This window comes from Lissotriton helveticus, chromosome 8, assembly GCF_964261635.1.
Source record: "Lissotriton helveticus chromosome 8, aLisHel1.1, whole genome shotgun sequence".
NCBI classification, from domain to species: Eukaryota; Metazoa; Chordata; class Amphibia; order Caudata; family Salamandridae; genus Lissotriton; species Lissotriton helveticus.
The window spans coordinates 1,695,260,069-1,695,284,285 of record NC_136069.1 but is presented as its reverse complement, the minus strand read 5'-3'; the positions used below and the strand labels follow the sequence as shown (position 1 = coordinate 1,695,284,285).

At 43.3% G+C, this 24,217-nt stretch overlaps 1 protein-coding gene across 1 annotated transcript in view; it reads right to left on the bottom strand.

Moving 5' to 3' along the window:
• The window catches only part of LOC144774126 (extracellular calcium-sensing receptor-like), a 76,361-nt gene that overhangs the window by 22,235 nt on the left and 29,909 nt on the right, over window positions 1-24,217 (bottom strand). Inside the window, exon 3 of the mRNA XM_078659150.1 lies at window positions 4,429-5,271. Within this exon, the coding sequence (XP_078515276.1) occupies window positions 4,429-5,271 (843 nt within the window). The remainder of the gene's footprint in view (window positions 1-4,428; window positions 5,272-24,217) is intronic.

Below are 24,217 nucleotides of genomic sequence, written 5' to 3'. Positions count from 1 at the left end.
TGAAAGGTCCTGCCCAAGTAGCCAACAAAAATCAGACACCTTTTACACCTAAAACGCCGGGATTAAATCCCTCGGGGGAGGTAAAAAAGGGAGCGCGGCCTAGGCGCCCCATTCATCTTCCACCGGAGGCGTCCCCCTATACGGTTATTCTCAACGGGATCCCAGAGCAATCCGATGGTACAGATTAACCATCTTGGTCTCTTCAAAACAAGGTTTTGCAGTGGCTTAGCCTAAACAGGCCCCTACAGCCCCGTTACTCAAGTAGAATCTCTACAGTTCGCAGAGTAACATGGATCGGGGACGAACGTAAAACAATACAAGGTGACTGTATTATAGTAAACTGTGACGATCCAACTACAGTTGACTATATTTGTTCCGGGCCATCACTGGAAAAAAAGGGGGGAATTGATGCTCAACGTCTCTCCTTCTTTTACCCTCCAGTGAATAGCTATCAATATTTCCCTACTTCAAATTGGCAACATGCCCCAGAAGGGTCCTGGAATCTTGTGGGTAATAGATGTAGAAACGGGAGCAGGGAGTGGCAGGCTCAGTCTTGGCACCCAAGCAGAGTTCACTTTCCTATGGATGGATGGCGGGGTTTTCCAACCAGAAATCGATATGATTGTCTGGAAATGGTTGATTGACCGTCAGTAAACCCAGATAGCATAAACCAGGTCCCTAGAATTTCTGGCGTTCTATCCAGTCCTGGAACACAATTAGACCCGACTGAAGGCCATACTATTTTACAATTAATCCCGACTACATTAAAAGCTAAGGAGGTCAGAACTACGCTACATACTTCTCCCGCCTATTCCAATACAATGGTGGAAAGATCCCCGGTGGTTTCTATCTGTACAAACGCCTTTAACTTTCACCAGTTCAAGGACTCTGATCACAGGATAGAGACCGTGGTCTCTTCGGTGTGTTCGCACACGCGTGCACCCGACCTCTCATCAGTTGAAACTTCACCTCCTCAGCCAAATGAACTTCTACTTACTACTAACCTGAGCTTTTCAATCTTGTACTGGAATTTTGCAGGTTTACGTACAAAAATGACTCTGCAGCCGTGGTTAGACACGGTAAATGAGCATCAGATAGTCTGCCTTCAAGAAACGTGGTCGACTACTCCCTATCATCTAGTGGGTTACAAAACATTCCACGTACCAGCTAGTCAGGGTGTCTCGGGTAGACCAAAGGGTGGACTGGTAGTTTATGTTGCTAATACTCTGTCTCCCACAACGATATGTAGGTCTAAAGAAGAGCTGAGCTATCAAATTTTACAACTAACCTTTAATAATAATAGTACCTACTTCTTGGTTAACTTTTATAATAATCTTGAAACAATGGATTGTATAAATATCCTCAATGAAATTACCACTTTTTTAATAACTCAGCGCAATAAGCTTTGAACAACCCCAGTATATGTGGTCTGGGGTGGTGATTTTAATCTCCCACTGTGCACTAATTTTAAAAATGGAAACTGTGGCCTACTGGACGAACACTGCAGTCCATTGTCTCACTTTGCACACACTATCTGCGGAAATAGTCTAAATGAGAGCCTTTTTTCATTAGAGCTTGATTTCGCCAATGATCTTGTAGAACCTTCAACTGACTTTTCACCAACTTTTCATGGTAGGGGGCTGTCAAGTACCATTGATTACATCATGTCCTCCCAGAGTATGAAGGGTCAAGTGGCAAATTTTCGAACCGGGTCTGATGTCAGTAGTGACCATTTTCCCATTAGCGTCGTAGTTGTACCAAAAATGTTTCCTTACAATCTAACATCACCAGTTTGTTAACACAAAATTCATTAACTATGAATAAGGTGAATGGCTACTCCGTTAAATGGGCAAAGATAGATCCAGCCGTAATTACCGGGAGGGTTCTTGCAAAAGCCAGACCCTGGGTTCTTGACTGCTTAGCACCAGATTCTACCCCCCAAACAATCATGGCCAGTTTCCAGAAGATCCTGGCGGTAATCAGAGAGGAGCTCATAGGCAAACACATAAATAAAAAGTGTACAACTGAAAGATGGTTTAACCCGCAGTGCCGTAAGGCACTCTCCAATCTAAAGGCAGCCCTCCGCCGAACTACGAGGGACACTTTGGAAATTTCCAACCTAAGGAAACTTTACAACTTAGCCAGAGTGGAACGCAGGAGGGAAATTAAGCAAAACCTCTGGTCACAACTACATGACAGCTGTCATAATAAAGACAACGCCCTCTTTTGGCGTGTTATCAGATCTCCCTTTCTGGCTGACTCCTCGACGGGGCAGCATTTAGATGTCGCAGTGTCAGCAGCTGAATGGGTCACCCACTTCTCAAAAATTTTTGGGGACTGTCAACCTGAGCCTCTCGGGGAGGACCGGCGTGGAGGAAGTAAGCCGGGGAGTAGCAGCTTCCCGATTAACATCTACTTCGACCATACTGAGGTCGCCAAAGCCCTTAAAGCATCAAAATCAGGCAAGGCACCTGGGCCTGACGGTGTCCCGCTGGACTTTTTTCTATATAAGGTTGACCTGTGGTCTCCACTCCTTACCCAGATCTTGCCGGCAGCAACAACAACCGGTCTGATAGAATCATGGTCGACATCCATTTTGCTCCCTATCTTCAAGAAGGGCAATCGTAACGATCCCGCCTGCTACAGGCCTATTTCTCTCCTGGACTCCATGGGTAAAGTTTTGTTATGCACATTGGCCCCAAGGTCAAGAATCCCAAACCAATTTTTGTTGAGAAAACAAGGCTGGAAAAAACATCCGTTTACCCGTATCTAGGCATACTGGTGGACAACACCCTAAGCTGGAAACATGCCATGGCCAGTAGAAAACTTGTCTTCCAGCGAGCAACAACGGCCCTGGTCTCCTTTTCCAGGAAACTCGGTAAACCAGCTCCCACAGAACTGCTCAAGATTTATTACGCAAAGTGTCACAGCCTAGCCACCTATGGCGCGGGAGTTTGGGGATATGGTCCAATAGACCCAATCCAGACGATAGAGAACGGGTTTGTCAAGTATTTGTTGGCGCTCCCAAAAAGTGCGCCAAGATATGCATCCCATAATGAGCTAGGTATGGACTATGTTATTGATACCATTCGTTGCCAACCTATTCTTTTATGGCACCGTATATGGACAAAAGCCGGGTGCCATCTAACGCGCTCTTTGATCATGGACTGCATGGACTTAATAAACTGGCAAAAAATTCCATGGCTAGTTTATGTGGGGAACTTCTTTAGAGACCTTGGTCACAGCTCCTTCTTCGATGACCCACCTAGTATGGAGGATATCTCGAGAAAGGCGCTAAAGAGGATGTGCTTGGGTCACCTAAGAGAACTTCGTGCCTCAATTGAGATTTTAAAACCCTCTAATTCCCAAATCCGCGCAGTCCAGACTGATATAGGAATGCAACCGTACTTATCGTCTCACCTGTCCAACCACGAGAAATATCTTTTGACAAGGTTTCGCTTCAACTCTTTCTTTCGTTTGGTTTCTTTTCCACAAACACAGAGCTGGTCGAATGCCAACACGAACTGCCCTTGTGATGGTGTATCCCCCCAGTCAACAATCCACACTATCTTGTTTTGCAAATTCTATAAGTTACCACGAAAGTCCTGGATTCTACCACTCCTCCATTTAATTGGCCTAAGGTCGTGTCACCCAGCATTTATGTCTCTACAGTTCCTGGACTCAGAATGCTTTGCAAAGTGCATAGTTACTTTTTTAAAAGCTTGTATTACGATCCGTCGTGCTGTTGGCTAATCTCGTTACATGTTCACATATTTTATTCTTACGTATGCAACTGTTATCTTCAAGTTTTATATTTGTTCTCGTAGTATATTTTATTTAATCATTTTTAATTTATTTCTGATTCTGATTCCGCTAGTAATATCGTTTGATTCTTTATGTATTGTGGAAATTTTATTTTTTGTTTTGAATTTTCTTTTTATTAATTCGTTGTAATTTTTTATGTACTTTTTATGGTTGCAAAACAAGTGGTAACCGAATAAAAGATTATGAAAAAAAAAAAAGAACGTTTTTTGTTTGGATTTCCTATTTAGCCATGCTGCAAAGCATTGGTAAAAAACATTGGCGAAGCTAATAGGTTTCGAAGGTAAGACCCATTTTTTTGTGTGATTGTAAATGCATTTATTACATCTTATGAACCTGATTTGAAAAAAGTGGTGATGGAATATCCACTGATTTTAGAAGAAGGCGCTTAAGCCAGAGAAGTAGCCAGACATCAGATTTTCACCTCCATAATGATTTGGTGAATATTCCATCAGATCATAATTTCTCTTTCCCTGAACAAAAGATTTTCTGTTATCTCATAATTGTTAATCATGCAAAAAAGTGTACCATGCCACATACACCTTTGATTGGATATTTTAAGATCTGTACAATCTGAAGAAACATAAGGGTTTACCACTTTTTCACCTGCCAAGGTTGAATGTTGTTGATGTCACCGCATGCTCCTTTCATGAATGGCCCTTGCCCTTGTTTGCATGTCATGAGAGCGTTCAAAGAGTGAGCCAAAGCGTACACCGCAAGGTAGCTGTGGTATGTGTAACTCAAGTCATAGAGTTCAAAGAATCGTAAGTCCTTCTTTTCCAGAGTTACATTGTCTGAGCAGAAGATTGAATGGGCCCCATTCTCCATGGTAGTCATGATGTCTGTGTCCTTAGGTCCTGGCCATTTGCAACCAAACACTTTCTCCCAGAACTGTCTGATAAAAATATCATTGGGATCTCTTGAGGGATGACGGTGAGTAAGGAATGCTTCAAAGTTTTCCATCTTTGTGTTGTGGGGGGCAAGTCCTAAGGATCCATTGAATATTTTCCAGCTCTCCTCATTGAAGAGGCCAAGAGTTATTTTAAATGTCGCAGAGAAAACAAACACTTTATCTGTTACGTTCTGTGCAGCAAAAGTCTCTATAATCCCTTTGAGGTGGACATCTGGACTGTGAACAATGATCACATTTACTCCATACCTTTGTGCTACTTGAACCACATGAACAAGCTTTTCTCTGCTGTAGCTGATATGAACCTTTTCCATAAAAGCCACACAGCCCCCATTGGCCTCTATAATCCTTTTTGTGTCATGTCCTCCTTGTAATCCAACCTCATCATCAGAGATGATCATCCCCGTCCAGGTCCAGCCAAAGTGACCTATTATCCGTGCGAGGGCAATATTCTGGAAGGAGCTGCTCGGTACCGTACGTAAGAAGGATGGGAACTGGAGCTTGTCACTTAGTGTGGAGAGCACTGATCCATAGCTGATCTGTAGTGAAAGAGAACAAGGTTGGCTTAGTTTTCCATTATTGCTGACATACATATGGTCAACTGAGCATCCCTAAATATCAACCTCTTGCAGGTTAGTCATTGACATGTGAACAACAGCACATCCCACACCAATAAAATGATGCTTCGAAGAAATGTTGAAGAGGAAAGGTTCAACCAGACTAACACATTATGGCTATTTATGAGCTTGAGATAGATATACAGGCTAATTAGGACTAGGAATAGGAGTAGAATATTTGGCAAGCTCTAGTACCTTAAAGGAATGTCCATCCTAATTTTGTTTTGTTCAGCTATATACTGAAGAAAGGATGCTGGATAGCTCAATTTCAAGATTTGTAGATAATGCATACTATTTTCTTAAATGAAGCAATCCTATGCGTGCTATGCATGTTTGCATCTATTGAGACCAATCCGAATATGAAAGTGGTAGAATTTGTTGAGCTACATTTCTTCACAATGTTAGTTCTAATCACATCTTGTGATGTCTTCTTGTTTTCTGTAATTAGATGTTGTTTAGTGTTGTCCTTACACTGGCTACTGCTATATATAAATTAAAGGAATAGGCATTTTATTCAGTTTTTCATTCTTAAAATGTCATACACTTAATGATTCAATCAATAAATTACATAGTTTTGTTTTTAGAAAATAAGTGCCTCCTAAAATAGTCTATCTGACATGGCTCCAAATTATGCCTGCATAGGAAGCATAACAGCGGCCCCTCAAGGGGGAAGTGTGTACCTCTACTTCCAAAGAGAGAGTAATTTTCCACATCAAGCGATTGGTTCAATTTCTCAATAAGACAGTTTTATTTCAATGTGTTAAACAATATAAATAAATGTAATCCAATCTTAAATTTAAATCCCTTTGCAAGTAAGAAGGGGATCCCAAACTGCACAATGATGCAGTGCAAGTAAAACAAGTAAGTGTGAAGTTTAAAGCAAGACTATGCACACGCTAGTATTACAATGCTCAATAAATCATTTGTCAGATTTCTTCACCAAAGAAATGGGTACATATATCACACAAATTAGATCAAAACAGTGTAGTCATGATTATCTTGTCTCCCTTAACCCCTCCCACGCTTATGACGGAACCGCTCCGTCATGGCCCTCGGGTGGGCTGTGCTGGTGATGGAGCGGTTCCGTCATGGCCCGCTCGCTGCGCCTCCGCGGTGCTGATTTCGCGCCTGCGCTGATATTCTAAAGAACGGGCGGGCCATGACGGAACCGCTCCGTCACAAGCACATCCCACCCGAGGGCCATGATGGAGCGGTTCCGTCAGAAGCGTCGGAGCGCTGCGCAGACGCCCCACCCCCTTAGCGCTGCGGCGGAATAGCCGCCGCAGCGAAAGGGTTAATACATAAATTGCCCAGCCAACATGCCCAAATTGGTTTTTATACGGGTATAGAGGGCTACCATATCTAATGTTGCCAGAATTATGTCCTCCTCCCATGTTAGATCAGATAACTTACTTAGGAGGTGTTTCGTGTCCCTTATGTAGGAAGGGAGGTTTTGCACCCTGGGTTGAAGGAACAGGTCTACATATTCCGCCAACCTCTCAGTGGGACTGCCTATGCTAGACACTATGGGTCTTCACAGTGGGAATGGGAGATGCTTATGAATCTAGGGCAAGGTATAAAGGCAAGGGAAGGTGGGTCTAAAAATCTTAAGGTATAGGTGTTCATCCTCATCCAACAATCCCTCAGAGGACCATTCTCTCAGATGTTTGTTGATCTTATTGGTAAGGGGGGCAATGGGGTTCATTTCCAGTCTTTCATAGCACATATTGTCATTGAGTTGTGTTAATATTTCTTGATTGTAATCCTCTCTATTCATGACAACAATTTTGCCTCCTTTATACGCTTCCTGATGATAATCTGATTATCTCCATTAAAAAGTTCCAATGCCCTCCGTTCCCCTCTTCCTAGATTGTAAAGATATCTTGTCCTCTTGTCCCTCATTTTGTGATTAAATCTGTCTAAGTCTGCCAACACCAATTCCATTCTAAAATGTGTCTATAGTGTTGCCACCTGGTAAGTTCGGAGTCCATTTAGATTTAGTCTTAAGCCTTCTAGCTATTGTGTAGTCCACGTCTACATTAAGGTATTTCAAGAGAATGCCCACATTACTGGGTGATTGCTCCAGGTCCGTGATAGATAACAGTAGTTGAGTATCATAGATATTCTGACTACTTAGAACATCAGACACATAGGGATATTTTTACTGCGGATTCATCTGTACGTCAGGTAAACTCAGCCCGTCAGGATTCAGACCTATGCGTTTCTTGCACAAGAGGGCTGATTAATGACCACAGTAAGGGTCGTTGCTCAGGATTGCTCACATTTCTTGCTTTTACAAGTGGGTAGCTATTTAGCGACCACGTTTTCTGATCGCGTACGACAGAACCAAGTTTAAATCTTGTTTACATAAATCACCAAGGGTCATTCATCAGTATTTTCTTATATGTCCTGAAGAATGTGTAGCGGATGCTTATATGGTGCACAGTCAAAATATTGATTCCAAATTATCGAGCAACATTAATATCGAGTTAAAAATATCGAAGGTGAAGAATATCGAGGTCAAGAATATCGTTGGACAGAATATCGACCCTAAGGTAAGTAATTTCGATTTTTTTATATCGATGTAAGTAATATCGAAGTTAGTAATATCGATATCAATTATAGCGATGTTATTAATTTCGATGTTACTAATATCGATATTTGTTAGTTGTTATGTATTTTATTATGTATTTTATATGTATGTGTTATATGTTTTTTGTTAAGTTTTTTTATTTGTTTTGAATTATATGTGTACTATTTTTTATATATTAAAAATGTTATATTTAATTTAATTTTATGTTTTAGTACTGGAGAGGGTTGTGGGTTTATAGGGGAATAGGGTTGGAAGTAATTTAATTATAGTCAATTGATTATTAATTTTTAGTAATTGTAAATTCATTTTAATTCATTTTTGTGTTTAAGTTCTGTAGCGGGTTGTTGGTTTATAGGGGAATTGGGTGGGAAGTAATTTAATTGTAATTAAGTTATAATTTATTTTTTATTGATATTGATAATTATTTTATTCATAATCAAATATTAATTGGTAATTCATCATTTTAATTGCTAATTATTTTTTTTAATTGGTAATTAAGGTTTGTTATTGGTAATTACATTTTTTAATTGGCAATTGATTTTTTAATTGGTAATATAGGTTTGTAATTGGTAATTACATTTTTTAATTGGTAATAAAAAAAAGAATTGGTAATTAATTTTTTTAAATTGGTAATTGATATCTTTAATTGGTAATTTCTTTTTATTATTTGGAAATTCATTTTAATAATTGGTAAATCATTTTACATTACAAAAAAAATTGTTTACCATTTTTTGATTGTTAATTAATTTGTAATTATTAATATGTGTTTTGTTTTGAAAAATATTTTAGTGTTCAATATTTATTATTTGTTAATTTATATTTCTTAAATAATGTTTATTGGTATTTATTGTTAATTTATTGTTAATGTATTATTTAATTATAATTATGTTTTTAGTAATTATTAATGGGTATTTGCAAATGATATAGAGTTATTTAAAAGTTAAATATTTTATTATTTTATTTACAATTATTTATAAGTATGTTATATTTAACTTTTATGCTATGATATGATATGATAACAAACATTTATACAGCACACGTTCACCAACGGTTTCTTGGCGCTTTGGAGGACACACTGGGAGCATCCGACAGGAACTGGGCAGTTAACTGTAGGCTTGAGAGAAGAGCAAAATCTTCAAGGCCCTCCTAAAATGGGGATAGGATGGGGTAAGACGAAGACTTGGGGGAAGAGAGTTGCAAAACAGTGGAGCCCGAGAAGAAAATCGCAAGCCACCGTGTTTCTTGCGTCTGAAGATGCATGTAGACAAAAGGTTAGAGCCAGAGGATCGAAGAGCGCGAGATGGAACATAGCGGTGAATCTGAGACGCGATGAAGGCAGGGCCTTGCAAAGAGAGGGCCCTGTGGATCTGAGGAAAATTGAATTTTGCCCTGCTATGTGTCCCCTACGTGTTCCCCACCATGTAGTATATGTGCATGATCTCTATGCATTTTCCCTCCATGGCCGAAAATAAAGACGCATTTGCAGTTGCGTCCAACGTTAGTATGTCAGTTATCCAGTCCTCCGTGAAAGCAACGTGAATTAGGCTTTTAGGCCTATGTTGCCAACGTCTTTACATGGTGCACGTTAAATCATCGAGATGCACCCGTTTCTAAGGCTCCACAGTGCCCGGACACCAGATCCAGGCCTCAAGCCTCCTGAAACGCTCCGAGAGATGCAGCCCCGCCTGCATCTCTGACCCTTCCCTTACTTCCTGCCAAGACAACGCGGTGCCCGGCTCGGCCTGGCCTGCTTGCCAAGAATATATTATGCCTACAGTTATCTGTTCAGCTCCCCGGATTCACATTCCTAGCTAACAAACAGGATAAACATATCCGTCTACAGTCCAGTCTTTCTGTCTCCATGCAAGTAATTTACTGAATTAGTATCCATAGAAGATCCATAGCCCACGCAATATATAAAGAAATATATGCATACACTAGCCTTTAGTGACAAGTAGCTTTTGCCCTGATGACTTTTAGAATCAAGCAACATGTACTCCAAACACAAGATATCAGATACGCTATAGGTACAGGTCGTTCTGACATCCCAGACTTCAGTCTCCTCTACTAGTGCTAGAAGTCAGCGCCCCCCAGCCCTCCCCAGTTACACGTCATGACTCGTTTTGCGCGCACCAGTAGGTTAAAGGTTCCAGCTGCCCATGAAACCCCCTCCATGTGTCCACCCACCTATGACACTTCTGTGACGTCTACATCACACACCTCCGTGCACGCCCTGTGCACGCCTTCTTTATACGCCCATATGTTCTTATCTTTCGTTTTTCACTTGTTACGCCTACTGTATTCAATGCAACTGTACAGTTCTAGTATATATATTGTATGATGTTAATGAAATGTTGAATATCCCTTCCTGAACCTTAGTAGGTGATGGAACACGATGTCCATTGGCTCGAGCCACTTAATTAAAGCCCGTATGACTCAGATACCACGGATTCTGCCTCTCATTTATTGAGCTATTCTTATAATCATTTAATGCATAGAAAAATAGTCCCGGTAATTATTATTTACCACATAATGGCGCCCGAATAGGGACGTACCCCTTCCCCATGCGCCGGCGATGTAACGCAGGCCCCCTGGCCCCTTCTACAGCCGTGACGGACCCCTTCTGCGCACCTGCAGGTTTTCCTGCTAAACTCCCTCAGGCTCACGGAGGAGACGGAGACTGCGGTCCAGCATCCAGACGAGGCGGTGAGGAATGCGGGGAGTCCCGACCAGAGCCCAAGCCGAGAGAGCAAGGTCCGAGGTACCTGGAGGCCCACCTGTTTCCGAAGCCCGAAGTGCATGCGTAATGCGTAGCAGTAACCAGACGTCGTAGCAGTCCGGTCCAGTGTCAAGTTTCCGAGGCCTTCAGTTTTGCTTCCCGGTGAGTACCATTGCTGGGAACGCATCTAGACGGGTTCATTAATTTGTGCCCGGTCCAGATGGGTCTGGGTACACAGATCCGGTCCAGACGTGTTCACCTAGGTGGAGACGGTATGACGTGTCTCTTTATGAGACCGGTATGTTCTGTACTGTTTTAGCAGTGCATCCAGTAATTCTAGTAATTCTGTTTTCTAGTATAGTCTCTCGAGATTTCCAGTATCATGTTTTCAATGTACTAGGTAGTATCTGTTCGAACTGTTTTTATTGTGTTTTGATGTCGTGGTATGAATGATTTGTTTTCTATTCATTACTGTGTTCCATTACTGTGTTTATTGTACGTTCAAATATGCCTCTGTTTTCAAAGTTACGTCAGATAGGAACCAGAAAAGGGATACTCGAAGAATCAGTTCCCGTCCCACCTAGGGACAGTCCCGGACATTTCATGTATCATAAACATGGCTTAGATGCCATACTGTACTTAGACTTATGGGTAGACTATACCAAAAATCTGGAAGAGAAATATAGATGGCCTGTTTCAGGAACCTGGGATGCTGAGTGCATCATGAGAGTAGAGGAAGCATTATGGAAAAAGAAAGCCAGACAATCCCAGAAAGATGCCATAGAATTGTGGCGTAAAGAATCGCATAAAAGAACAGAAAAAGAATTCAGGAAAGCAGAACTAAGTAGGGAAGCATCAGAAAAAGCCCAAGAAAGGGAACTACTAGAAGAGGGTGAACGAGTTAGAGCAGAACAGGTAGACAGACAAAGAAATGCCCTTGTTAAAGGCATGTATCCCCTTCTCGCCGAGGGCCTGCCTAAGGCGACCTCGGAAACACCCTGTAATTTACCGCCACCATTGGTCCCGACTACGCTACGTCATAAACCGACCGCAGCTGAAATTTTCCTTTCTTCCTATTTAGACGACACTGTCCCAGAATATGCAAATACGCATCCTCCTCCGCCTGCTCAACCTCACAACCCAGTTACTAACGCGATTACTGTTCCTCCAGCCACTGGTCCCGGAAATCCTTTTAATCCGCCAGTAACCAAGGACCAACCTATATTACGTATGCCTACTTTACCAGTCACACTACCAACAGCGACGGCACACCCAGTATTAGTTGATGATTCTATTTCAGGAGGAGCAGTGGGAGGTATCCCTATCACCCCGCCTCAAGTAAAACGAATGACGCTGAGAGACGCAGCATTACAACGCACGCCAAAAGTAACTACATACGCAGCCCTCAAACAATACCTTACTGATTGTAGATATGACCCAGTGCCAGGCGAAGATCAGATGATATTATATTCCATACGTCTACGACGAGTTACAAACTATTTGACTATCATACCGGAAATGAGGGAACATTTAGACAACATATATCATTTCATCAGAACAGGGGAAAAACCAGAAAGTATTCACGAGGCTATGGCACACAGGAAGGTCGAGACTCAAAATATGATCTTGCAGTTTTTGATAAATTGTTTAATAAGGGAACAAGACCAGCCAGGTAATAACAAAGACGAGATGAAAGTCCTGATAAAATGGAGTGACAACATAGCAGACGGAAAACACAGTAAACAAGGTTGTATAGAATCCATGTGTAGAAAGATTCGTAAAGAAATTCTAGGCATACACGAAAGGGAGAAAGCAACGAGAGAAACCGAGAAAGAGAATGACACCTCAGACGAAGATGTAGACACAGAGAACCCAGATAGAATAGCGTACGTAGGAAGGGCGAGACCTTTTGACAGACCCACACGCCTAGAATGTAAGAAAACTTTTCTTCCTCCCGTACCAGAACAGTGTTCTCTTGAGCATTTATTCCAAGCTACCGATAGAGTTTTGAAACAACGAATAGGTTACAGTGAGCTTAGTACCATGCATGAACAGGAACTAGCCCGATCAGCAGTTCAATGGACTAGTGATTCTAGCACATTTAAAGACGAAGTAGTGGCCCAAACGTTTCTGAATCTTTCCCCAGACGAACAGCGACTGGTGGGTATGTACATGATCCAACACCTCATTACACTGTACGAAAGTCAGCATTCTAACCCAGGTCCCCTATATAATGTATTGGACGAGTTACTCCTAAACAAATGGAAAGGCCTAGGTACCGATTTGATTAATGTCATTTTAGAACAACGCCACAAGTACAGAACGTTCTTGACTCCACATTTTGTTCCAGTTCCACCCCCAGTAAGGAAGACAGACAGAATCCCTTGCGAGAAGTCCATCCTGTTCGGAGAACGGGAGGTGAGCTCGAACGAGTATTTGTTTACACCCCTTTAACGAAAATAGAACTATTGGAAATGAAAAAGTTAGTGCCCTGTCACGATAAAGATCCAGCAGGGTTCCGCCGTGAATTAAAAGACATGCTCCGCATGGGAGAATACACGTATCCCGATATCATTAAAATGTTAAAGGTCCTGTTGCCTGCGGGCATATATGAAAAACTTAAAGAAAAAGAATGGGAGGTGGGAGAGAAAAAGATTGACTGGGCAGAATTAGAGAACGAAGATAAAACACGAACCCCTGGTACGGGTCTCGGGGAAAAAGCCAAAGCATTGCCCGAATTGTTAATACATGTCTTGCCAAGATTACTAGCCACGAAAAAGGAAGACTGGGATGCCATCTCAGCCTGTAAACAGAAACAAGACGAAGACACTAGTGATTTTTATTCCAGATTTGAGAAATGTTTCATTATTAATAGCGGCTTGAAAACAAGTAGTGAATCGTATCCACATCTTTTTGTTACCAAATTAGTAGAGAATTCTTTAGCACAAGTTAAAAATCGAGTACTGAAAGTTGAGAGTGCCTGGCAAGCTAATACCCCACCCCATCCCAAATGTTACAAATGTTACAGTATCACCAGAACCGAATCAGAGAAGAGCAGGAACACGAAAGGAGACGTATGAAGGACACAAAAATGAAAGTACTAGTTGCACAGTCTGTTCCGGTGGATAGTCAGAAGAGGGGTACAACTCAGACCAGTCATTCTGCGGTTCCTGTAAAAGGGACATGCAATGCTGTAAACAGCCAGGTCACTACATAAACGAATGCGCCGTTCTGAAACACAACATAGCTACTGGTAAGACGAAAGAAAGACCGCATCCTCCTAGACAGGAACATGTTCCACAAAATACGCAATCACCGCAGAACGCACAACAGACAGTAGCAGTACCGCAGCCTATAGCTGCCACACAACATGTTACACAGCAGATGTACCAGTACGCACAGTCAGAGTATCCAGATTATCAGCAGTATTAATGAAACAGCCTGGAGAGGGAGGTTGGCTTGCCTCTTATCGAGGTTCCTGTAGATTAAGAGGGTCCCTATGTACACAGCCAGGTATTAGGGAAAGACAGAAAATTTCTGATTGATACAGGGGCAAGTAGAACTACCATCAGTCATGAGGAGGTTCCAGGGGCCCCTCTCTCAGGCTCAAGAAATGTTTCCCTGGGATTTTCAGGAAAGCCTATTGTTAATGAAATATCGAAACCGGTTTCCCTAGAAGTTGGTCCATTGTCCCGAACTACAGACTTGTTACTTACGAAATCATGTCCAGAAAACTTACTTGGTATTAAAACATTGAAAGAACTGGGAGCAGTGATTTGTTGTTCTCCGGAAGGAGTGAGACTGTTTTTACGTGATTTTAAAGGACATTATGTGTTAAGAGATTTTGATCCAAGATTACTGAATGTACCACAGCATTTATGGGCGCAAGGTCCTACTGATGTAGGTTATATGCACATTACACCATACCATGTCACTCTGAAACAAGGAATTGTGCTACCGCGAAACCGACAATACAAGTTGCCACCTGAGGCTGTAGCAGCCTTATCGAAAATTATTGACGAGCTCATTGCTCAAGGAGTGGTTGTAGAAACTGACTCCAATGTATGTAATTCTCCTATCATTCCGATCCTTAAACGTACTGACCCAAATGCACCTCCAGTCTATAGACTAGTGATTGACCTTCGAGAACTTAATAAATGTATCATACCCCAGTACCCAGTGGTTCCAGATATCTCTTCCCTGTTGACTGCCATTGATTCCGAAGCTACGTTCTTTACTGTCATCGATCTTAAGAACGCCTTCTTTAGTGTCCCCATCCATCCGGACAGCCAGTTCCTTTTCGGATTCTGTTTAAATGGACAAAGCTATAAATTTACACGTGCACCTCAAGGGTTCACAGAAAGTCCTAGTATTTATAGTCAGGCACTGAAACGACAACTAGATAGTATTCACATGCCAACTGACACTGCCCTGCTCCAGTACGTTGATGACCTATTGATTACAGCCCGTACAGAACGTGACTGCGAACGTGCGTCACTGACAGTCTTGTATTTTCTGGCAGAAATGGGGCACAAGGTATCCCCTTCGAAACTGCAATTCTGTGTCTAGCAAGTGGTGTACCTTGGTCACTTGCTGTCCAAGAGGGGTAGACAGCTGACACCTGACCGTATCCAGTTAATTGCACATCTTCCACAGCCCAAGACACAGAAGGAGGTACGAGCTTTTATCGGCCTCACTTCTTACTGCAGACAATGGATCCCTCAGTACGCATATCTAGCCAAGCCACTGATACAGTTGACAACACAGGAGGCAGCGACATCGACTGTCCTCCCTTGGACCCAGGAACATACACTTGTTTTTGACGAATTAAAGAAAGCCTTATGTCAAGCACCTGTTTTAGCGACGCCATGCTACAGCAAACCTTTTACACTTTTTGTCACTGAACGCGATGGTACAGCATTATCTGTTCTCACACAAGATCAAGCAGGACAACACAAGCCTTGTGCTTATTTTTCTAGCACATTGGATCCAGTAGCCCAGGCTCTGCCTGCGTGCCTCAAATCAGTTGCAGCCACAGCTTTAGCTATCAGACAAAGTGATTCCATAGTGTTAGGACACCCCCTGACAGTACAGGTTCCACACTCCGTGGAAGTTCTTTTAAACCGAACACAGACTCAGCACTTGACAATTGCACGATTGACAGGATATGAACTGACACTGTTTCAGCCACACATAGAGATCAGACGCTGCAACATATTAAACCCTGCTACACTGTTACCCTCGATTACCTCAAACCCTACAACACATGACTGTGTGGAAGTTATTAACACCATGACGAGGCCAAGACAAGACTTGACGGACATTGCATTACCTGACCCAGACCTGACACTTTATGTGGATGGTTCATGTATGAGAACAAGTACAGGAGAGTTAGTGGCAGCATATGCAGTGACTACTGAAACTGAAGTTATAGAAACACATCGTATTGACACCCTGTCTGCCCAAGCAGCAGAGCTCATCGCTCTGACCCAAGCCTGCCTACGAGCCAAGAACCTGAAAGTAAACATATATACAGATTCACGTTATGCATTCGGAGTCGTTCACGACTTTGGAGTCCTCTGGCAAGAAAGAGGTTTTATGACCTCTCATGGAGCCAAGATTCAGCATGGCCCCCTCATTCAAGCTCTGTTAGAAGCAATACATTTACCTACAGCTATAGCCATCATGAAGTGCAAAGCACATACGAGAGTCACTGACACCATTTCCCAGGGTAACGACCTGGCAGATCGAACAGCCAAGCTTACAGCTCAGACTCCAGACATTCCAGCTGACACGACAAAGACAGACGTTTCAGTCCTGACGACTTGCATGACAGTCAAGGATCCTACACAAGATGTACTAGACATACAGACACATGCTACTCCAGACGAAATCAGGAAATGGACTGAACAAGGAGGGGTCCAGACAGATCAGGGATGGTTGACAAAGGGAAAAGCCACATGGTTTCTCCCCGACTCTATGGTTCAAGTCATTATTAATACAGCACATAGTCCAGCACACTTAGGAGAAAAAGCCATGTTAGACAGCATCCAGAACCTCTGGTTTAACAAGCATTTATGAGCAGCAGCGAAGCAGAAAGTACGTACCTGCATGATCTGTTGTCAGTTCAATCCTGGTAAAGGTGTTCCCGTGGAACAAGGTGGATTCCATCCTCCTGACCATCCTTTTGAAGTTCTCCAGATGGATTATATACAGATGGACCGATGTCGAGGATTCAAGTATGTCCTCGTAGTTGTATGCGCTCTGTCCAGATGGACAGAAGCATATCCAGTCTCAGATTATAATGCCGTGACCACTGCCAAGCAGCTGGTTCGTGAGTTTTTCCCTCGATATGGTTTGCCCCGTGTCGTGTATTCAGATAATGGACAGCCATTCTCGTCCGAACTCATGAAACAGGTATCACTTCTGTTAGGGTACCAGTGGAAATTCCACTGCGTACGACACCCCGAGGCAGCTGGCCTCGTCGAGCGACACAATCAAACTCTGAAAACACGATTAGCGAAGGTCTGTGCAGAAAAAGGTGTAGATTGGATGGTAGCCCTGCCGGTTGCCCTCTTCTATATGCGAATGGTCGCTCACTCTAGATCTGGTTTGTCACCGTATGAAATTGTTTTTGGTCGTCCCCCAAACATGTGGGGTACACCTATGCCTCGTAAAATCACCGATGTTGACAGTAACATGCTGACAGATTACCTGGCTTCCTTGATGTCTGCACTACTCTCTTGTCGTTCACAGGTCGCGGCTGCCTTCCCGGACAACACCCAGGTGAAACCGCACGAGGTCGTTCCCGGAGATCTAGTCCTGGTTCGAAATTTTGATCGCTCAAGCCCTCTGGAGCCCCGCTGGAAGGAGCCAAAACTCGTTCTGATGACCACAAGGACCGCCGTAAAACTAGAAGGAAGAAAAGGCTGGCTCCATTCCAGTCATATCAAGCGCTTCCATGGACCGTGTCCAAAGACTTTTTTCAAGGACTGCCCCGATACTGACTCTAAACTTCCCCTGTTAGAGAAAACTCTGCAACAGGAGTATAAAACCAAACTGAGGTCTAGTAAGTCAGACTGCGTTTAATTGTTTAAGTCCCCCTCGGGTGAATCGGTTAGACAGGTTTCTGACATGTATGAGATAGACCCACATAGTGAGAGAGATAGACGGAACTTCAAGAAAACGAAATATTGTAAAAATCTCCGAAGCAGATGCATCTTTACATTATTGTTTATGTTTATTCTGAGTCTTACGATCACATGTATAAGTTGTATGTTACATGTATTTTTTCCTCCTCTCGGTTCACATTTACACCTTTCCTCTAATGATACTGTAGAGCACACATTTAGTGAACTACCCCCTCACGAGTTATCCTATCGACTTGCAATGCGCAACAATACTTTTATTCGTATGTTACACTATTCGAATCAGACTGAGACTACTTCCGCCCTAGGTAACTTAACAGAAGGACAGTCTGGCTGGCTCTGGAGTGTAATATCTGCATGGGGATGGAGAGTACTGTCATTCCTAGGAGTAGTAGTAATGATCATATTCAGTTGTTATCTCTGTTTACAATGTGGCCCAGCGATTTACGGCTTGTGCGCCACAGCCTGTATTCCACGTCCTCAATCCCATACCCAAATGAAAAAAGACGAGCGAATGATGCTGTATGAACAGATAGATGGCCTTATGAATATTAATGTTTCCTGAAGGGAACGTAGGGAACAAGGAGGGAATGAGGAAAATTGAATTTTGCCCTGCTATGTGTCCCCTACGTGTTCCCCACCATGTAGTATATGTGCATGATCTCTATGCATTTTCCCTCCATGGCCGAAAATAAAGACGCATTTGCGGTTGCGTCCAACGTTAGTATGTCAGTTATCCAGTCCTCCTTGAAAGCAACGTGAATTAGGCTTTTAGGCCTATGTTGCCAACGTCTTTACATGGTGCACGTTAAATCATCGAGATGCACCCGTTTCTAAGGCTCCACAGGGCCCGGACACCAGATCCAGGCCTCAAGCCTCCTGAAACGCTCCGAGAGATGCAGCCCCGCCTGCCTCTCTGACCCTTCCCTTACTTCCTGCCAAGACAACGCGGTGCCCGGCTCGGCCTGGCCTGCTTGCCAAGAATATATTATGCCTACAGTTATCTGTTCAGCTCCCCGGATTCACATTCCTAGCTAACGAACAGGATAAACATATCCGTCTACAGTCCAGTCTTTCTGTCTCCATGCAAGTAATTTACTGAATTAGTATCCATAGAAGATCCATAGCCCACGCAATATATAAAGAAATATATGCATACACTATCCTTTAGTGACAAGTAGCTTTTGCCCTGATGACTTTTAGAATCAAGCAACATGTACTCCAAACACAAGATATCAGATACGCTATAGGTACAGGTCGTTCTGACATCCCAGACTTCAGTCTCCTCTACTAGTGCTAGAAGTCAGCGCCCCCCAGCCCTCCCCAGTTACACGTCATGACTCGTTTTGCGCGCACCAGTAGGTTAAAGGTTCCAGCTGCCCATGAAACCCCCTCCATGTGTCCACCCACCTATGACACTTCTGTGACGTCTACATCACACACCTCCGTGCACGCCCTGTGCACGCCTTCTTTATACGCCCATATGTTCTTATCTTTCGTTTTTCACTTGTTACGCCTACTGTATTCAATGCAACTGTACAGTTCTACTATATATATTGTATGATGTTAATGAAATGTTGAATATCCCTTCCTGAACCTTAGTAGGTGATGGAACACGATGTCCATTGGCTCGAGCCACTTAATTAAAGCCCGTATGACTCAGATACCACGGATTCTGCCTCTCATTTATTGAGCTATTCTTATAATCATTTAATGCATAGAAAAATAGTCCCGGTAATTATTATTTATCAGGCAGCCCAGTTTGCAAAAGCTGTGCTGGGCCACATGGAGCCAGTGAAGTCTCCTAAGGAGAGGTGTGGTATGACTGGACCTGGCCTGGCCAAAAACGAGTCTAACAGATTGATTTTGGATAAGTTGGAGTTGATGCATTTGGTAGGCGGGTATTCCAACATACAATGCATTCGCCGTGTCAATCCAAGATATGACCAATCCCAGAATGACTTGAATAAGAGCGTCTCGTTAAAGTAATCTACTGATTTTCCTAATGCGAAGTAGATGGAATATGCAAACTGATACTACTGATTTGATTTGGGCCCTCATAGACAGGTCACTGCTAATGATTACGCCGAGACTTTTTACGGAGTTGACGGGAGATGGAGGACACCCCAGGGAGTGTGGCCAAAAGTTGGTGTTCCAAGGGTTTCCTGGGGGTCCTGTCAGGACCAGCTCGGTCTTTTTTGGATTGAGCTTGAGCTGGTTCGCACTCATCCAACTACTGATAAAATTAATCGTAGTTTGAACGTTTTCAATGGAAGAAGGGGAGGAGTCAATACTAAAAATGAGCTGTAGGTCATCTGCATAATTGAAGATAACTACTGATCTCTTCTGAAGTTCAAAAATCAAAGGAAAAATGTATAAATTAAATAATAAAGGGAAGAGAGAGGAGCCCTGTGTGACTCCGCAGGTGAGACTTTTTTGTCTGAGCTGAAGGTGGAGAGGCAGACTGCTTGATTGCGGTACTGGAGAAATTATGTCAGCCACTTGAGTGGGGTGTCCCGGATGCCGGCGTTCTCAACCTTGTCAAGAAGGAAGGTATGGTCAACGGTATCGAACGCCGCCGACAGATCCAGGAGCATCAAAGCCTGTGAAATGTTCTGATCGGCCCCTTTTCTGAGTTCATCATGAACCGCCAGGGCAATAGACTCAGTCGAGTGTTGAGGCCTAAACCCCGCTTGATGGGGGTCGAGGAACTGAGAGGATTCCACAAAGGTGCTGAGATGGTTTGTAACAAAAGCCTCCAGGACTTTACCCAAAAAGGGAAGCAGCGAGATGGGACGGAAGTTACTCAGTACCTCAGGGTCAACTCCTGTTTTTTTGAGGATGGGAGAGACAGCTGCAGATTTGAAGGAGAGGGGACCACCCCAGCAGTAATGGAATTATTCAAAAGGGAGATTGGTGGATCAGGAAGATGAAAAAAGATCTTACGAGCAATGTGGGCAGGGCAGCTGTCCCATGGAGAACCAGAGCGGATTTTACAGAGGAGGGAAAAGAAAACCTCCTTGGTAATCAGGGGGAATTCTAAGAAGGATGAAGGGTTCCTAGGTCTGATACCTGGGTTGGAGATTAAGACCGTTTTGGGAATACTGGTTTTTATCTTGATGATTTTCTCAATAAAATAACTATTGAGAGAATGGCAGAAAGACTGTGATGAAGAATGTTTAATCGCTACACGATCCGGTTTGGCTAATTCGTTCACAATGGAAAAAATGTTTGACGAGTTGATGATTTTTGCAGAAAAATATTCAGTTTTGGCTGCAAGGATGGCCGATTTGTAGTCTTTTAAAGCAGTAAGGAAATTAGTTTTCTTATGGGGGCACTAGTCCAATCTCCACTTGCGCTCGGTCTGGTAGAGTTTCCTCTCTCTTAGATCCTTAGTAACGCAAAGCTGGGCGTCATGTGGCCGTTTGGTTTTAAGAATTTTCAAAGGGGCAAAGGTGTCCCTGGCCTTGGCCAGCCAAGTATTGATTTCTTTGGCCTGGGTGTGCACTGAGAGGGGTGATCCAAGAGTCTGAGGGGAGCTAGGTACAGAGGAGGCAAGAGAGAGGCAGGGGGAGGGAATATCAACCTGACTGCAGTTCCTGATTGTAGGCGGGTCAGGAGAAGCAGGGTTGGGGGGGGGGCAGTTGTAGGGAGAACAAAAAAAATGAAGAAATGGTCCGACCAAGCACATGGGGAATCCTGGAGATTAGAGATATCCAGATTAGAGGACCCGACCTGGTCCAAAATATGACCCTTAATGTGGGTGGGTGCATTGATGTGCTGTGAAAAATTAAGGCCGATTAACAGGTCGGTGAAGTCCTTTGAGTAGGAACTTTCACACCGATCAAGGGGCCAATAATTGAAGTCCCCTATGATCAGAATTTTGGCGTGATTTATTGCCAACTCGGCGACCATACTACCGAAAAGCTGCAGAAAATTCGGTGAATGAGCAGGTGGTCTATAAAACAGGGCAAAGGTTAGAGGGAGCCTGTTAGAGTCGAGTCTGAATAATAGGACATCGACTGAGGGAATGGAGGACATCGAGATAGTAGAAACCTTGTGACTTTTAGATATAATGCAAGCAACCCCGCCCCCTGCTTTCCCCTGGGCCTATTTGCCTGAAGAATGTAATAATTATCCGGGATTGCGGCCAGTATGTCCGGGATGGAGTCAGGTGTGAGCCAGGTTTCGGAAATGAGCAGGATGTCAGGCTTAATGGAATCTAGGTGGTAAAAAATCTCGAGCTGATGTTTGGCTAGGGATCTGGTATTCAGGCACCAAATAGATAGATGGTTATCACTGGAACTATTTCCACGAAGGGGAATTACAGATTGTGCAGCCTTGGGGCTCGGGGGAGGGTTTAGGGAAGGGAGGCCTAAAGAGAGAGGTGGGGAGGGATGCTCAAACAGCAGTATTCCATTATGCACAAGCATATTGTGTAGCTTATTAGTGATAGGCCAGATCGCGTACAGTGATAGAAGCTCCTTAGTAGTATAAGCTGTAGTCAGAGGGGCAGGGTATGTGGCCCCTGGTCACGGCCTGGCACGGATGGGCGAAGATGGGCTTGCCTTTGGCGCGCCGCCGGCGCACCCGCTGCGCACGTCCGCTGCACGTTGTCCCCAGCATCGGGTTTTAAGGGGAGGAAGGTCCGAACGCTAGAGCGCTGACTTCCTCCTCCGGAAGTGTGTGGAAAGTGAAGATGGTCTGCAGCCCTGTAGGCTCCCTCCACATCAATCGAGCAATGCTCGTGGTGGACCGGGGAATCTACAGGCAGTGGGCAAGGTGAGGAAAGTTAAAATAAGATCCCCCCAGCAAGCCGCTCTAACTCAGCGGGAAGAAATTCTAACAAAACAAAAAAACATACAGTTAAAAGGTACAGCCGGCAGCGAGTCCCAGCGCGTCCAACGCTCGTTGCCCAGCATCTGGTTTTAATGGGAGGAAGGTCCGAGCGCTAGAACGCTGACCTCCTCCTCTCGGAAGTGTGTGGAAAGTGAAGATGGTCTGCAGCCATGTAGGCTCCCTCCACATCAATCGAGCAATGCTCGTGGTGGACCGGGGAGTCTACAGGCAGTGGGCAAGGTGAGGAAAGTTAAAATAAGTTCCCCCCAGCAAGCCGCTCTAACTCAACGGGAAGAAATTCTAACAAAACAAAAAAACATACAGTTAAAAGGTGCAGCCGGCAGCGAGTCCCTGCGCGTCCTACGCTATCCAATGCTTTCCCTACTGTTGCACTCTCTGGAGTTGGAATAGTAATTTTTACCCCTACGCTATCCAACGCTTTCCCTACTGTTGCACTCTCTGGAGTTGGAATAGTAATTTCTACCCCTACGCTATCCAACGCTTTCCTTACTGTTGCACTCTCTGGAGTTGGAATAGTAATTTTTACCCCTATGCTATCCAATGTTTTCCCTACTGTTGCACTCTTTGGAGTGGGAATAGTAATTTGTACCCCTACGATATCCAACGCTTTCCCTACTGTTGCACTCTCTTGAGTGGGAATAGTAATTTTTACCCCTACGCTATTAACGCTTTCCCTACTGTTGCACTCTCTGGAGTGGGAATAGTAATTTTTACCCACCCGCTATCCAACACTTTCCCTACTGTTGTACTCTCTGGAGTTGGAATAGTAATTCTCAACCCTTCGCTATCCAATGTTTTCCCTACTGTTGCACTGTTTGGAGTTGGAATAGTAATTTTTACCCCTACGCTATCCAACGTTTTCTCTACTGTTGCACTCTCTGGAGTTGGAATAGTAATTTTTACCCCTACGCGATCCAACGTTTTCCCTACTGTTGCACTGTTTGGAGTGGGTATAGTAATTTTTACCCCTACGCTATCCAACGCATTCCCTACTGTTGCACTCTCTGGAGTTGGAATAGTAATTATTACCCCTACGCTATCCAACGTTTTCCCTACTCTTGCACTCTCTGGAGTGGGAATAGTCATTTTCACCCCTACGCTATCCAACGCTTTCCCTACTGTTGCACTTTCTAAGGTTAAAATAGTAATTTTTACCCCTATGATATCCAACGTTTTCCCTACTGTGTCACTCTCTGGAGTTGGAATAGTAATTTTTACCTCTACGCTTACACAACGGTTTCTCTACTATTGTGCTCTCTGGAGCGGGAATTGTAGTTTTAAGTTCTATGCTATCCAACATTTTTATTAATGTATTTTTTTAACTCATGTATTTTAAATAGTATTTTTATTTATTTAGTCATTTCATTTTTTTGTATACATTTAGATAATGTAGTATATAATTAATTCTCAAAATATTAAAGGTATTTTTATTTTTTTAATGTATTAAACATAATTCTTTACTTTTTATTTATGTTTATTTTTTATGTTTGTAAATGTATTTGTAATTTATATGTTTTATTAATTTATAAACTATTACAATAATTATTA